General features: G+C 34.6%; 1 protein-coding gene across 4 annotated transcripts in view; it reads right to left on the minus strand.

Moving 5' to 3' along the window:
* Window positions 1-18,162, minus strand: part of SAC9 (sacI homology domain-containing protein / WW domain-containing protein) — a 339,290-nt gene that overhangs the window by 231,698 nt on the left and 89,430 nt on the right. For all 4 annotated transcript variants that reach the window (XM_089419453.1, XM_089419451.1, XM_089419452.1 and 1 more), the window contains 2 exons: window positions 15,222-15,329; window positions 14,852-15,019 (listed from right to left, as the gene is read on the minus strand). In XM_089419453.1, the coding sequence (XP_089275579.1) occupies window positions 14,852-15,019; window positions 15,222-15,329 (276 nt within the window). The remainder of the gene's footprint in view (window positions 1-14,851; window positions 15,020-15,221; window positions 15,330-18,162) is intronic.

The raw sequence follows: 18,162 nt of genomic DNA on the forward strand, positions 1-18,162 counted from the left end.
CCTGGGGGTTAAGTCAAAGTCAAATTTTTGAGTTAATTAAAATGCATTTAATTGAAAAATTCGAATTTCCTCAATAATTTAGTATTTCGACGGATGAAATTAAAAGAAATTTTAATCCTCATCAATGATCGAGATTGCTTTGACAAAGATCACTCGAACTAGCCGTTGAAGGATTTATCTTTAAATAGGAAGTCATTTGTTAGTTGATCCATCCGATCTTTGAGTCGTCTGCTAAGCGAAAAGCTCTTGTGTAATCTTTTTTCCTAAATAATAAAGAAAGACTTTGGAGTTAATTTTCGTCGGTGTTACTCTTCATGGAAATACTGTAAGATCTGTCATTTTCATGCGTAAATTTTTTTTTTTGCCATTGATGATAGCTTCTGAAGAGTGACTTCAATACAAGTATCTTGCTTGGTCGTTGGGGTTTAAATGATAATTTAAATTTTGAATGTAATAGCAGGTATCTCTATTTATCTGAATTTTATTATTGTTTTCTCGCTCTTTGATGGTCGAATTGAGTTTTGTAGGAAAGTCTTTATTTTTAGATCCTTGGGCGTTAGGGGAAGTTTTCAGATGGACCAGCCAACTCTCAATCTGTGTTTTCTGAAGAGCCCAGCTAAATTTAATCACGGGCTTATCATAAGATTTTTATTGGTGATTCATGAAAGGTTTTGAGCTAAGCACCTCCTTTAAAATTTAAAAATTAAATTTTTATGTGTGAAATTGATGAATCCGGTTGTTGAGAGCCTTAGATTATCAGAACTAGGAGTGGAGTTGGACTCACACTCCTCAAATCTGATAAATCTGTCTTTCCTGTGCATAGATCTGTAAAACATTTTGGGTTTTCTGAGTTGGGTTTCTTGGGTTTTATTTATTTTTTGTATATCTGGGTTATGGGTGTTTCTGTTTTCAGGTACAGGTTGCAAATCTGAAGGTGAAGTTTGATTTGAAGCCAGATTTAGGCCCTTGAGGGTAAGATCTAGCCTCAACATCATTTTTGCAGGAATATTATCCAGCCTTTTGCAGTCCAGGCGTTTTAAAAAAAAAATTAATCTGGAAATAATTTTACAGGGCTTTCACTGATAAAACTAAAGCATAAAAATACATTGGTGTGAAATTCATTTTTCTGGGTTTATCTTGAGTTTTGGGCTATAGTTTCTTTGTTGCCTGGGGTTTTTCTAAACAGAAAATTTCGAATTTCTTTTATTGTCTTCATCTTGGGGTTTTCTGGAAATTTCAAGTTTCTTTATACTCTGTCCAAACCCTCCTCTCTAATGTCATTTCCGCCATTGCAAATCCCTTTGAAAATCCTTTGTTTTGTTGCTGCCTTCCACTCAAACCTGCAACAGCCCCTTCCTCCATCCGCAAACGACTTGGTCTTTCTCCTTAACTCTTTGCTATCCTGCGGCCTCCTTACTTCTCCTAAACCCCACACCCATTTCAAGTTCCTTGTCTGTCGATCCCTCCCCATCTGCGGCCTCCTCTTGCTACATTTTCATCTCCTCGTGTCCTTCATCCCCCACCTCCATCCATGAGCAGCTCCATTACTCCATTTCCCATGCGGTCTCTGTTGCCTTCTGGCCAGCTGCCCAAACCTGCAAAAATGTAAGGCAAACACTTCGACCTTTTTTTTTAAACTTCTGAATTAGGTTTAGACTTTAACATTTCGCTATTTTATTTGTATTGTTGTGATTTAGGTTTGTTCAATATTTTATTTTTATTTTTTGGCTTTGGTTAGATTTAGTTTTAGAATTCAATTTTTTCTTTTTTAGGTTTTGGTTATTGTTTTTTCTTTTATTTTATTTTTGATTTGATTTAAGTTCACATTTTTCATTTTTTATGATTTTGATTTAAAAAATATAAAACAAAAAATTTTAAAAATTAAGAAAATCATAAAAATTTTACTTTTGTGACTTTGAAATTACCAATAAATTAAATCAAATAACTTAAACTTTCACATTTTAATTTTTATGTGGCTCATTGCCCATAAAAATTTAAATTTAACTAAGTACTTTTGATTTTCATTTTTGGGTCACATTAAAAAATTTCATTTAAGTTTGCTTCATAAGCTTAGCACATTAAAATTGTCTAAGGAATAATTAAGATGCTAATTTAAATTTCCTTGGTATTTTTTGGTTCTAAGTGCAAAATCTTAAATTTTCATGATTTTTCTATGGTCAAAGTGCAATAAATGTTTTAAATCATATTGACTATTGGAGAAAGATTAATTTTGCTAGATCATCTTGCATGCTAAAGTTTTGAGCATTTTACATTTGATTGATCGTCGCTTTGCCACATTATAAATTGTTCTAGGTGACTTGTCATTTGTTTACTCTTTGGTTAATTCAAATTAAAGGTACTAATCTGTAGTCATTTTTATCTTGTGATTGTGTCTATCTATTTCAATTGACCGAAACTTATTCTAAATTCATCAAGTTGTTCATCCTTAAAATCTCCTAGAGCTTGTGTTCCACAGGCTATCCTCATCCATTCACCTTAAGGACTACCCCCCTTGACTTGTCTAGGAGAGAGTCTAAACGGAGTGAATAAGCATTAGAGTGACAGCCCTTACTCTGAGCGTTGTCGCAGTGCCTAGACACTTTGTGCGACAACAAGTGACAATAGATCATTATAAGTACATATCTCAATTTCATGTTGTAACTATGGATAATAGAGAGGTTGACATAATTCTTGGTCAACCTTGGTTTAAAGAATTGGGTGTGTTCATGTTAAACATAGAGAAAAAAGTTTTGATGTTTTCTTGTAAGGGAAAGATGATCACATTGCGGGACATGACAATGAAGTCAAAATCGATAATGTCATCATTAGAATATTTTAAAGATGTTACGAAATTAATACCTCAAAGGAATCAAACCTCAATATCGGAGAAGCAAAAAGTGCTTGAGAAGGCCATATCAAATAAAAACGACGAAAATTCGCATTTAAAATATCATATCCAGAAACTACCTGCACAAATCAAAAAGCGTAAAACTAAGAAAAAAAAGTTAGAACAAGAAAAAGAAAGTTTTGACGAGAAGCTCAACGAAAGTTTATCGGAGAAGGAAGAGGAAAATTTACAGTTAAAGAACCTTAGTAAAAAATTATTAGAACAAATCAAGTGTTTAAAAGATGAGAAGCTTGAATACCAAAATAAAGTTGACTCAGAAAATGAGGAACTCTTACGTCTCAAAAATCATAATCAAAGTCTACTCACTCAAATTAAGAAACTTAAAAATGATAAGAAATCATTAAACAACAAATTAGAAGAATTTCTCACAAAGAAAGTAGTATCAAAGTCTCTAGTTGTTTCAGTCCAAATAGAAGAAAATGGAATGAATATCGATCCAGTGAATACCACAACTCAAGGAGAAGACACATCAGTTAAACAAAAAACATACTCAGATGTTGAGACAAAGGAAATTTCAAGTGAAGATTTTGTAACCAACTCAATGAAATTAGAACCTGAAGTAAACCAGAATTTAGCCACACACATGATAAGGGAAATCAACGGAGATCTTTATCTGCATCCAAATTACAAGAACAAACATCTCAATCAATTGATGAATCCGTATCACTCAAAACATAAACAACAAACTTATGTTCCGAAGAATACTGAAATGTGCACAACTCAGTCCAGTGATAACAATTCATCACAAATTTCCAGTAATCAAAAGATGTCACGAAAGACTGATTTAGGATGGTCAGATCCTTCCTCCATGCGACAATTTTATATGTCACTCCAAGGATCATATCAACTTGTATCGACAAAGATGATTGTCCTGAGGCGAGAAGACATTCGTAGCAGAAAAAGAGATCAAGTCCATTCATCAACAAGCTTTGAGGACAAAGCTTTTTGAAGGGGAAGGCAATGTTATGAACATAATTCATGTAAAAATAATAAAAATAGATAATTAACAACAAATAATTAATAATAATCATAATAATATGTAATTAAATAATAATTAGTTAAACAAAGAGGGATGTCTCTACAAACATGCCTATTCGTGAAAGGGTACTTACTTGGCTATATATACAGGACCCTCACTCCCATTGCAATCATCATTCTTCATACATTTTATATATAATAATATTTGTATCCTCAATGGATATTTTCATATTCCAAGTCTTCTGGAGTATTTAACGAGAAGTACAGACTCTGTTCGCTTCAATTGGGCTCCAAAAAGGCTGAGGAACTAGTGTATGTTCATTCGAACCTTTGCTTTCTGTCACACAAGAGTGACGAATACAAATTTGGGCCCACCAAACTATGGGATGTGGAACCAGAGTTGCCTGACTTGGATATGACATTGAATGCCATGTCTCTTATGACTTTGTTTGATGAGGAGGCACCAATAGTTGGATCTTCAAGTGCACATGGCAACAATACTCCGACTCCTAAAGATGATGTGGATCTTAATTGCACGGATGAAGACATATTTGATGATATGTAAATGCAATTTATGATGATGTTTTAAACTTTTTAACAATGAACATTGAATACCATAATATGGCATATGATAGTTGATTGTCAGTCATAGTTCATTTTGTACTTTGTACTATGTAGTGTGCATTATTGATTTTGGTGATGATGTTGATGATTGAAATTTGAAACAAAAACTTGTTGATATGTTGAATGTTATAAATTATAATAATCATTGATGATGATGACAATGTTTATGTTGAATTGATGATGATGATTTGTTTATGTTAAATTTGTGATGATGATTATGTATTTTTAAATATAGAATCTAGATTCTAAAGACTAAAAGATGAATGGTAATATGAAGTTTGTATGTCTTATATATATATATATATATATATATATATATATATATATATAAGTTGCACGGAATGCCAAATCGTCTAGAAGTTTCCGAAACGGGGATGGCCCGAAACACAACCCCTGTAAAATGGAAACACAACCAAAACGTTATATATATATTACATTACTTTGCAAAAAAAGAAATAATGATACATGATATTTTAGAAGGAAATCCAAATTTATATTAACTCCAATAGATGATTACATGATGCAAATATCCAAAATTAGCCTTTATAGATGAAGCTTTACATCCAAGACTCCAAAATCAGCCTTTTCGTGTGAGGCTATATATGCTAAAACTGAAATAAAACATGAACTAAAGACAATGATGGCTACATTAACATATCATTACTAACAAAACTTCTCACCCTCATCAACAAAAGATAAAACAAGATGCTTCTTCAGCAGAAGAGGCAACTTTACTAGTGCTTCCAGTTGCACTTGCATCACCACTGGCACAAATATCAAAAGAAGAAAGAGAGAGCTCTAAATTTGGACATTCTGCATCCACATCCCATTCTTTATGAGGTCCACAATGTGTGAGAAATGAGTGAATGAAGTGCCTTTTTAAAGAAAAGAAGAGACTCATAAGGTTTCTAGAGAATTCTATTCTTCTTATCTTCAAGAGAATTCCATTTGTAAATCTTTTTATTAAATTTAGCTAACAACCACATAAAAATTAGTTTGTTAGTGTGTTTTGGTGTTAGATGGGGCCTGTTGTCGCACAAATTGTCACGACAATGCTCAGACCGGGGGTTGTCACCCTGATCCCCGATCTCTTTGTTTAAGCCTGTCTCCCGTAGCTAAGGGGGGTAGACCCTATAGGAAAATGGATGACCAACTGTGAACCAGCTGGGCTGGGAAACACGAAGCACAACAAGCACTTAATTGATTTTATTAATTTAATGGACCAGTGCCCTATGGAGTTAATGATTAAATGATTATTTGTCAAAAGCTGCAAAAATATGAACTTTATAATTCCATGATTAACAATCTTTTATAAGCAAAAAAGCAAGATATTCATCAAACGTACAACGCCTTAACAATAATCCAGCAATTAAATTTGTAAAGAACGAATACATTAAACCACGAAATTTAAATGCTAACCAAGCTCACGAAAAGATTCACCACTTTTCAATAGTTGATCTTTAAATAAACATTTAAGTGCTTTTAGCTATAGAAAAATGGGACATAAATACCACAAGAGACTCCAAAAAAATGAATTTTCAACTTTTTAGTTAAGCTTTTCAATTTTTTTTTGAATAGAACAAAACTGAAGACTAAGTAAATGAAACTTTAAATCCAAAAAATTGAAATAAACTAAAAGGAAACCTTTTATCAATTTTTTTTATTATTTACTTCTAACAAAATTAAATCTAAACTAAAATAATTTGAAACCTAAACTATAAGAAAAGAAAAATTTTATGTCTTTTCAAAGTTTTATAATTTTTTAGGAATTCTTTTATTGTTATATTTTAAAATAAAACTTAAAATTTAAATTTAAACTAAAGCGTTAAATCTAAAAATTAAACAAAAACCAAAACCCTAACTAAACCAAAAACCTAACTAAAGTCTAAAAAAAAATTTATGATTTTTTTTTTTAAATTTAAAATGAAACAAAATAATATCTAAAAACTATCCTAAGATTAGAAATCTAAACAAAAAAGAATTAACATAATCTAATTTTAAAACTAACTATGCTAACCTAACTATGATACCTATACATCCAACGCATAAAATAAAAACTGACCCGTATATACAAAAAGATCAAAACGCGTTCTTACTGTCTTTTACAGGTTTGTGACGGCGGAGTGCTTTCGACGGCGGACGGAGAGCTTTGCAGATGGGAATGTTGGACCACGCGTATGGTTGAGGCTGGACGGACGCAGGCAGAAGAGTTTCAAATGCTTGCAGTGCAGGTCCGATGATGAAGAATGGAGCTTCGACGGCCAGCTGAAAGTTGTGTTCAAATATGCGTGGAAAGAGTGAGGTAATGGTAGCGGAGGGATTGGCAACGTGAATAAGAATGAACGCAGGTATAAGCCACAGCAAATGGAGTAACAGGGGAGCCAAGCGAATGTAACTGCGTGAAGAACGTTTGAAGGACAAAAGAAATTGATTGCTGAAGGTGGACGGAACGCCAAGGGAGGTGCTGCGTGATGGACGCGTTGTAGACTTGGATGTGAAAGGCGTGGGTAACGTTTGGGAGCAGATGGGCAGCAAAAAAACATAAAAAATGACTGCGTGGAGAATGGAGAAGAAAAGTTGCGTGGGAGTGAGGGTTTGGACAGTGGCGAATGGAGAAGTGCAGGTCCAAGGACCAAATTTCGAATTTTTTCCCAAAAAATTGAAGACTCCAGGCAACAGTAAACAGATTGCCCAGAAAAACCACTGAAGCTCTCCACAAAATCAATATTTAAAATTCCCTGCTCCAAGTTTGCCTGATAAAACCCTGAAAATTTCTCAAAGCCTATACCTGCAAACTGCAATGACAAAGAACCGAAAATCCAAAATAATATGTGCAGAGAATAAAACTAAAACCCTAAGACCAGCTAAACAATTTACAGTATTTACAGATCTAAGGCTCTTTAGTAGCCAGATTTGTCAATAATCACAGTAATATTATCAAAATTTAATTTTAATGTGAGACACTTCAGAAAACCCTGCATGCATTCATAAAAAATTTCAAATGATAAGCCCGGGATCAAGAACTCGCTGGGCTCTTTCAGAAAACACAATCTGGGAGTTGGCTGGTTCAGCCGAGAACTTCCCCTAACGCCCGGTAAACTCAAAACTAAGATTTCCTGCACAACTTAAAATCAACCATTAGCATAGAGGGAGAAAACAATAGTGAAACCTAGATCAAATGGAGATACCTGCCATTATATTTCAGAATCTAAACTATCATTCAAACCCCAAAGATCAGACAAGATACCTGTGCCTAAATCTATCTTCATCAAGCTATATCAATGGCTGAAAATAAAATTATGCAGAAAAATAAATCATCTTACAGCGCTTTCAGAAGAGTAACACCAGCAAGATTTTCAACCCCAAAGTCTTTCTTTACTGCACAAAAAATGACTACAAGAGAGCTTTCTTCAGCACCAGACTCTTAGATCAAATCTCATCTCAATGACCCCTAGCACCCTATTTAAAGGAAAAATTCCCAACAGCTAGTTCGAGTGATCCATGTCAAACTAATCTCGACTGTCGATGAGGATCAAGATTTCTTTTAATCTCATCCATCGAATTTTTAAATGCCTTTAATATATTAAAAAATTAAAATTCTGCATTTATTTACTCAAAAATTTGACTTATTATTATTTTATTATTTTTTAATTTTTTTATTTATTTTTTAAATTTTATTTTTTTTATTTTTTTTATTTTTTAATTATTTTTAAAATTTTAAAAATTTATTATTACTTTTATCTATTTTTTAATTAATTATTTTTTTTTTATTTTTTAATTTTTTTTTTGGGATCCTTGAACTTAGCCTGTGGAAAAATCACCTAGGACTTAGGACTTATGAGGGGACTAAAACATTTTCTAACCCTCAAGACACTTTACATCATGACTTTTGCAATTTTACATCTCAAAGGGGAAAACCCATTTGACATAGACCCTCATAGACCACCCAGTTTTGCAACACAACTATAATCTAGCAGATCAACGCACTAGGATTCCCCTAAGATTCTAATGACAAAATTCATTCCAGCTTTGAGATTAGGCTGAAGGAAAACTCTGCCGATCACGGATCGGTGAGACAAAAAACCTTCTGGAACGTAGATTATCACTAGAAAATTAGGTCCACCTAGGCAATTTACATACATGACTCAACTCTGCTAAGATTATTTACAATTCACACATGTAGACTGGGTTTACAACATAAATTGATCAAGTCGACGATGACTGTCGAATGGCACGGACACGTCAATCAAGCGCTATCCCTTTTGCGAAGAAAAGGGGGTGTACTGCTATGGGAAGTTGACACGTAGTGGTCAACATCTGGCTCCACTTGGGGACACGTTGTTGCACTGCAGGAATGTGAGAATCCAGAATCTGCATCCACGCAATACACAATAAAACATAAGTAGCGTCCATCCAAAAATCATCATATAACATTAAGCACATGAAAGATATAAGCTCTTCATTTATTAACTATCTGGAAAAGTAAATCTAATCCTAAAACAGAAATGAAATGCTGAAATGACAAGGAGTAGGGTTAGAAATACAATACAAAGGATGCCCCATGGCATCAGATGTGTTCAATATAGTGTATACTGAGCATTTGCCTGCTTTCAGGCAAATCTGTCGGCTGCTTGTCGAATGTGCCATGTCCAATTCTACATATCATAGAACTTTTTCCTATCCGAAAATCAAGTTGCTCACCGCCGTCTGATGCATCAAATCTTCTTCTCATTTTCTTTCTCTTGCACTTTTTCTTCATGGCAGGTTGTATTACTGATGACGTGGAACTTTCTGCTTCAAAGCTCTCAGATGAAGTATGTAAGATATGCGTGACATGTCTTTCTTCATCTTGCATTTGATCTTTATTGTTTTTAATTTTATCTGGATCACCTTGAATTAACCACCTTTCAATCGAACCAATGGCTTCCTCATAATAAGATGGAGCTTGTTGCAGCAAATGAGGAGGCTCCTGATCTATTGATGTTTCCTGGTTTCTTTCATCCTCTGACCATTGTTGAAACTTCTGAACCTGTATTTTAATGGCATTTATCTGACTAGAGTGTTCAACCTTTATAGCACTGATTTGCATGGCATGGTCTTCTTCCATATATTTTATTATTTTATCGTTCTTTTCCTTTATGTTCATCAAGCAATACTGCATAGAGTTTATTTCTTCCTTATGATTTGCTTGCATGGTAGCCCACTGATTATTATGATCGAATGTCATGATAGTCATTTCTTCATCCATAGTTAATAACTTGTTTTGCATAGAATTAATTTCCTTATCATGATTAGCTTTCATGGTCGTCATATTTTCCTCTAAGCCTGACATCTTGCTTTGCATAAAACTAATTTCTGTATCATGATTAATCTTCATGGCCTCAATTTCCTTAGTATGCTGATTTTGCATGATCTCCATCTCCCTATTACGTTTTTCCAGATGGGTGCACAAAGTTCTCACATCATTAGCATAATTAGTTTGATTGATCTCCATATTTTTTACCAGCAGCATTAGTTCTTGTATAATTTGCCTTTGATCTTCCTTTTCATTGTCATTTGTCCCTGCGTTTCCACTATCATGGATTTGATCTGCAATGGTACATGTGGATTGCACATTCTGATATGAAGAATTGTCTTGGAATCTTTCACCGACAGCTGGACCTTTTATAAGATTACTTTCATTCTGTTGCACAATTTTAGGGGCACAAGGCGAGCTATCTGGATAACCATATCTATCTTTAAAAGCATTGACAATGTCTTGTAAAGAAGTGAAAGAATCTCCAGGACAATTATTAAACCAATTCAAAGCATCACCCTCTAAAGAAAAGACAAAAAGACGCATTTTGACATCTTCATGATTATATTGAGGGGGTCTACAATATATGATCATTATACGAGTAAACAAGCCTAGATGTCTTTTAACAACGACTGAATCACCACTTGAGAACAAAGGTAATTTAGAAATGGCCACTTCCGGAATATCATGGAGATCATCAGTAAAATGACATGGTTTAAACGAATAATCCATGATGAATAACGAGGGACCAAATGGATGATAGAACGAGATCTCTGCTCAAGAAAATTAATAAATGAAAGAAGTGGAGTCGCCACTTGAACAATGAGTCAAATTCTAGGATCCAAAAAGTAACCAACAAGCTGATATGAGAGAGGCTTCTTGTCTGGGAAAATAAATGAAAAGAAATGGAGTCGCCACCCAAACAAGAAACGAACTGAAGAGTAGTTGCTGATATGACGAAAGATAAGGCGATAAAAGATCCAAATGATAACCAAAAATGTTGAATCTGCCAGCTCAAATGAGAGATGAGAAAGATGAAAGAATGATGAGAAATGAGAAGATGAATGTCGTTGAAACGCCAGGGACAGAAAAACTCTGTCCCCGGCAACGGCGCCAAAAAATGTTGTCGCACAGATTGTCACGACAACGCTCAGACCGGGGGCTGTCACCCTGATCCCCGATCTCTCTGTTTAAGCCTGTCTCCCGCGGCTAAGGGGGGTAGACCCTATAGGAAAATGGATGACCAACTGTGAACCAGCTGGACTGGGAGACACGAGGGGTAACAAGCACTTAATTGATTTTATTAATTTAATGGACCAGTGCCCTATGGAGTTAATGATTAAATGATTATTTGTCAAAAGCTGCAGAAATATGAACTTTATAATTCCATGATTAACAATCATTTATAAGCAAAATGCAAGATATTCATCAAACGCACAACGCCTTAACAATAATCCAGCAATTAAATTTGTAAAGATCGAATACATTAAACCACGAAATTTAAATGCTAACCAAGCTCACGAAAAGATTCACCACTGTTCAGTAGTTGATCTTTAAATAAACATTTAAGTGCTTTTAGCTATAGAAAAATGGGACATAAATACCACAACAGACTCCAAAAAAATGAATTTTCAATTTTTTAGTTAAGCTTTTCAATTTTTTTTTTTTGAATAAAACAAAACTGAAGACTAAGTAAATGAAACTTTAAATCCAAAAAATTGAAATAAACTAAAAGGAAACCTTTTATCAATTTTTTTTATTATTTACTTCTAACAAAATTAAATCTAAACTAAAATAATTTAAAACCTAAACTATAAGAAAAGAAAATTTTTATGTCTTTTCAAAGTTTTATAATTTTTTACGAATTCTTCTATTGTTATATTTTAAAATAAAACCTAAAATTAAAATTTAAACTAAAACTAAAGCGTTAAATCTAAAAATTAAACCAAAAACAAAACCCTAACTAAAGTCTAAAAAAAAAATTATGAATTTTTTATTTTTTTTAAATTTAAAATGAAACAAAATAATATCTAAAAACTATCCTAAGATTAGAAATCTAAACAAAAAAGAATTAACATAATCTAATTTTAAAACTAACTCTGCTAACCTAACTATGATACCTAGACATCCAACGCATAAAATAAAAACTGACCCGTATATACAAAAAGATCAAAACGCGTTGATACTGTCTTTTACAGGTTTGTGACGGCGGAGTGCTTTCAACGGCGGACGGAGAGCTTTGCAGACGAGAATGTTGGACCACGCGTATGGTTGAGGCTGGACGGACGCAAGCAGAAGAGTTTCAAATGCTTGCAGCGCAGGTCCGATGATGAAGAATGGAGCTTCAACGGCCAGCTGAAAGTTGTGTGCAGGTATGCGTGGAAAGAGTGAGGTAATGGTAGCGGAGGGATTGGCAACGTGAATAAGAATGAACGCAGGTATAAGCCACAGCAAATGGAGTAACAGGGGAGCCAAGCGAATGTAACTGCGTGAAGAACGTTTGAAGGACAAAAGAAATCGATTACTGAAGGTGGACGGAACGCCAAGGGAGGTGTTGTGTGATGGACACGTTGCAGACTTGGATGTGAAAGGCGTGGGTAACGTTTGGGAGCAGATGGGTAGCAAAAAAACATAAAAAACGACTGCGTGGAGAATGGAGAAGAAAAGCTGCGTGGGAGTGAGGGTTTGGACAGCGGTGAATGGAGAAGTGCAGGTCCAAGGACCAAATTTCGAATTTTTTCCCAAAAAATTGAAGACTCGAGGCAACATTAAACAGATTGCCCAAAAAAACCACTGAAGCTCTCCACAAAATCAATATTTGAAATTCCCTGCTCCAAGTTTGCCTGATAAAACCCTGAAAATTTCTCAAAGCCTATACCTGCAAACTGCAATGACAAAGAACCGAAAACCCAAAATAATATGTGCAGAGAATGAAACTAAGACCCTAAGACCAGCTAAACAATTTACAGTATTTACAGATCTAAGGCTCTTTAGTAGCCAAATTTGTCAATAATCAGAATTTAATTTTAATGTGAGACACTTCAGAAAACCCTGCATGCATTCATAAAAAATTTCAAATGATAAGCCCGGGATCAAGAACTGGCTGGGCTCTTTCAGAAAACACAAACCAGGAGTTGGCTAGTTCAGTCGAGAACTTCCCCTAACGCCCGGTAAACTCAAAACTAAAATTTCCTGCACAACTTAAAATCAACCATTAGCATAGATGGAGAAAACAAAAGTGAAACCCAGATCAAATGGAGATACCTGCCATTATATTTCAGAATCTAAACTATCACTCAAACCCCAAAGATTAGACAAGATACTTGTGCCTAAATCTATCTTCATCAAGCTATATCAATGGCTGAAAATAAAATTATGCAGAAAAATAAATCATCTTACAGCACTTTCAGAAGAGTAACACCAGCAAGATTTTCAACCCCAAAGTCTTTCTTTATTGCACAAAAAATGACTACAAGAGAGCTTTCTTCAGCACCAGACTCTCAGATCAAATCTCATCTCAAATGACCCCTAGCACCCTATTTAAAGGAAAAATTCCCAACAACTAGTTCGAGTGATCCATGTCAAACTAATCTCGCCCGTCGATGAGGATCAAGATTTCTTTTAATCTCATCCATCGAATTTTTAAATGCATTTTAATATATTAAAAAATTAAAATTTTGCATTTATTTACTCAAAAATTTGACTTATTATTATTTTATTATTTTTTAATTTTTTTATTATTTTTTTTTTTTTTTTTTTAATTTATTATTATTTTTATCTATTTTTTAATTAAATAATTTTTATTTTTGGATCCTTGAACTTAGCCTTTGGAAAAATCACCTAGGACCTAGGACTTAGGACTTATGAGGGGATTAAAACATTTTCTAACCCTCAAGACACTTTACATCATGAGTTTTACAATTTTACATCTCAAAGGGGAAAAACCATTTGACATAGACCCTCATAGACCACCCAGTTCTGCGACACAACTATAATTTAGCAGATCAATGCACTAGAATTCCCCTAAGATTCTAATGACAAGATTCATTCCGGCTTTGGGGTTAGGCTGAAGGAAAACTCTGCCGATCATGGATCGGTGAGACAAACAACCTTCCGGAACGTAGATTATCACTAGAAAATTAAATCCACCTAGGCACTTTACATACATGACTCAACTCTGCGAAGATTATTTACAATTCACACATGCAGACTGGGTTTACAACATAAATTGAACAAGTCGACGATGACTGTCGAATGGCATGGACACGTCAATCAAGCGCTATCCCTTTTGCGAAGAAAAGGGGGTGCACTGCTATGGGAAGTTGACACGTAGTGGTCAACAGGGCCCACGCCCTCTTTCCACTCCTTGAGATGGACCAAAAAGGCCCAAAAAAATTCTATTGTTCATTTTGGCTGTCGAAACTCAGCCTACTGTGGCCAAAACTCCGTCGAAACGTCATCGGCCGTACCGTCCGCATTTCGAAATCTCGACCGTACCATCCGCGTTTCGAAATCTCGAAATGTCGTATGGTATGGTTGGCGGCATTTCGGCAACGTTTCAATCATTTTGGCATTTCAGGTCGTCCCGGTACTAGTACGCCACTAAATCTGTTGTTTCCTGCAACATATATATATAAGACAAAATAAAAATTCCATATTACCATTCATCTTTTAGTCTTTGGAATCTATATAGATTATATGTCTGTGTGTGTGTGTCGTTTCCTTGTCGTATCATTTCTTGAATTTTTTGAAAATTTGTCGTATCTGTTTCAAACCCCCTATCCGTATCTATTATCGTATTCGTTTCAGTGCAACTTAGGCAGAAACGTTTTCTCGGGCAAGCTGTGGAACTTCTTGAAAATTGGCAACAAGGGACATTATAATAGTGGAAAGCAAAAGAGATGACTGAACGCATGCCCTTGAAATAACCAAATTCCAATTAAATTATTCTTTACCAAAGCAATGCAGCAAAATTTAGAAAAAATGTTATCTGACAAAATAGTTGCTCTGAACAGTAGATCAAGATCATAAAAAGAATCACAAACCTCAACAACAAGCTGTAGTCCATCAAGGTTGCATCCTGTTCTAACATCAACAGAAGTAGGGGACGAAGAGTCATCTGCCCCATGTGATATGGTGAGAAGAAGCTGGGACACATGGCAAGGCTCTGCAAGATATATGAAAAGTTCCATAATATCTGCAGCTGGAGAAACCTGCAATTATGCACAAGACTTTTCAAAAAGCTATTTATGTGTTGATCATCCTTTCAAGAGTTTAAGGCAGAATGAACTCCTATACTTATATGGACTACATAACCTTACTGCCATCCAAATAAAGAATGAAGACCTTGAAGGAAAAACATACTGCAGTATACATCGAAGCTTAACTAGATACATCATTAGCATTAATAGTTACCCATATAAGGTCTTTGCATTTGAAGCTAAGAAGATCACTTCCACTACTAAGGCTTGGAAACATGTTTGGCACAGGCTTAAGGAAGCCCGCTGGATGCCTAGATAAAACCTGTTTACCAAAAAAATGATTTAATTAGAACAGTTAAAGGTTGCTCCACAACATCATAGATTGCTTGCTTGTTGCTAAAGTTAGAGATAGCTAAAGGAAAATCAAATATTAGATCTTGAATTTGTCCTGGTTTTACCTTTAAAATACTATTTAATTGAAAACTACTACTTTATTAATGAACCTTAATAGAAGACAATGCACTAGCAGTCAACACAAACAGGCATAACAAAATAGAACATCAAGAAAATGAGACACGGTTAATGAGTGTTGACAATAGTTATCATATGGTAAAGAAATATGAATCCTGAACTATTGAGATGACTATGATTAGTGATATTCTATGGCGAAGCTTGATTAAAATATTTAGAATTAGTGGTTGAGTGTGTGACTGGCCTCACGAGCTTAATTCAAAAGACAAACAAATGAGGTGATATAACCTGTACGCCTGAGCAAGCACCTTTACTCTAACACGGTTGTTTGCTCAAATTGTGACAAAACTTTTACTCTAGAGTCGCCAATAAAAAAATTGAGGATGAACTAGTTAAACAATGAGAAAGTTATAGAAGATCTAGATAATATGTTTGGTGATGAATTATTAGAAAAAGTTAACAAAATGTATTGCCTGAAAGATCACAATCAAGAACTACTTGTAAAAATAAATAAGTGAAGATAAGAAGTGCCGCATTTAGAAGTTGGAACAAAAGAATCAAGATCTTACGAAAAAATAATCAAAAAAAGACAAAGAAAGCTCCTACCTAAGGAATCATAACCAATTTGCTTGAATAAATTAAAAAGTTAAAAGAAGAAAGATGAAAAGCCAGAAAATCAAGATAAAGCAATGAAGTCAACAAATCAGAAAATGAGGACAAATTTCATACTTAAGGATTCATAATAAAACTTCACTCCCACAAATTAAGATGCCACAGAATGATAAGAAGTCACTACAAAGAAGAGTTAGAACAGCTTACCAGGAAAGAAGCATGAATTAATAGAAAATTCTTCAAACACAAAACTCCAAGTCTTAGACAAAGGAACAAATACAAATCCAATCAACATCACAACCCAAAAAGATGCAAGTCTAGTTGATATAAGGATGTCTTCAGATGTCAAAGTAAAAACAATGCAAAATCCAAGTGTAAGAGATTCAATAATCAACAAAACAACACGAGTGTATGAAGAAGATATAATATCAAAAATGAATCAAGAAAAACACTACAAGTATGATAAGGAGAAGACTAGAGGATACAGTCAATGGGACTAGAGGATACATTCAGTAAGAGTACAATGTGGGAGTGCAAATGCCACTCCTAGGAAAGCTAAATCCAATACAAAATATATATCTAAACCTAAACCTAATACAAAACACCTTATCGACATCCTAATCAATAGAGCTGGTAATTTAACCAATTTGTATATCAACAATACTCTGAAAAAAAACAATTGACCTATATTCCAAAGAAAATCGATGTCAGTACAATTTAGTCTCATAATAAAAGTTCATCTTGGGAATCTTGTAAGTGCAATGTTCCACAAATAATCTAAGTAAGGTGGATAAACCACCTTATAGTTCAACAATTCTGCTCAACTATAATAGCTCGAATAGGTGTTCTAGTCTCATATTGTATATATGAGGCTAAGAAGCAAATTTTCTCCAATTCCCAGAAAAGGTTTCGCAAGAAAAGGCCCTGATTAGATTTAATTAAAATGTTAAATAATTTTCCTAAGTTTAATTTAGGGAAATAACTTAATTAATCAGTATTAATTCAAGTAAATCGATTTTCCTCTAGAGACTTCCGAAAAAGTCACTTAATGGAGTCAAGATGATCTTAGCCATCAATTGAGATTAGATCATAGCCATTCATTCGTCAATGATAGATTATAAGAGGAAATCGATGGGCATTTGGAGAACACATCGAGACACAGTGTTGCGGTGATAGAAAGGGGGCAGAGGCAGCGCAGGGGCATCAGCAAAGAGAGATTAGCATTGGTTGGAGATGAGATTATCAGAGAGATTCTTCATAGTGATTTCCAAGGAGAATTGGAGATTGGTTTTTCTGTAGAGTCGATTTTCCAGTAGTGCAAGTTGCTCCAGGCAGGGGTGTGAATAGTAACAGAATTACCCTAGCAAGCAGTGTGAATTGCTTAGAGAGAGAAATTCTGGAGCAAGGAGAAATTGCAGTAGAGATCAATTTGCACAAGGTATCGATTCCCAAGGTGATGTCAGATTTTCTAGTGGAGGTTGAGTTGATTTTCCCAACTAGTGCGAGTTGCCAAGAGGGTCGAGTTTATCTATCAGGCCGCACGTGTGAGCCTAATTGAGCTCTAGAGGGAGGATGGATTTTATAAGGAGGGACGAATTGCTTCCAGGAGATCAAGGTGACTTGCAGAATTAATCAGAATAATTTTCCAAAGGTTTGTTATTTTACGGCAACCCATTGTAATATTCTCCATCATAGATTTTGCCGAAGAATAATAAAATAACTCATCTGCAAAACTGGTATTTTTCACACTGGGGTTTTTCCAAGGACATTTGTCCAAAAATATTGGTGTCCATTATTTTTGTGTGTGCGCAAAAGGTTAATTATTTTTCTAAGAAGTTGCAGTAGTGTTTTATTCAATATTTACTGTAAGTATTTCACAGAAGACAAATAATCTAAATTGATAGGAGAATAATATCCAGTGATTGCAACAGAATTAAAATTCCACAAATGTGAAGACCAAGGCACTACTATTGACAAAGACAAATCAAGGGATCACTAGCATAGCACATCGAAGACCCCAAAGGGCTCCACCAGAATCAAGTATTGCTTTGTTTTAATTTTCAATTGAAACA

Source organism: Pinus tabuliformis, chromosome 4_1 (genome assembly GCF_031772625.1).
Source record: "Pinus tabuliformis cultivar Carrire ecotype Pingquan chromosome 4_1, CPIR1, whole genome shotgun sequence".
In the NCBI taxonomy this organism is placed as follows: domain Eukaryota; kingdom Viridiplantae; phylum Streptophyta; class Pinopsida; order Pinales; family Pinaceae; genus Pinus; species Pinus tabuliformis.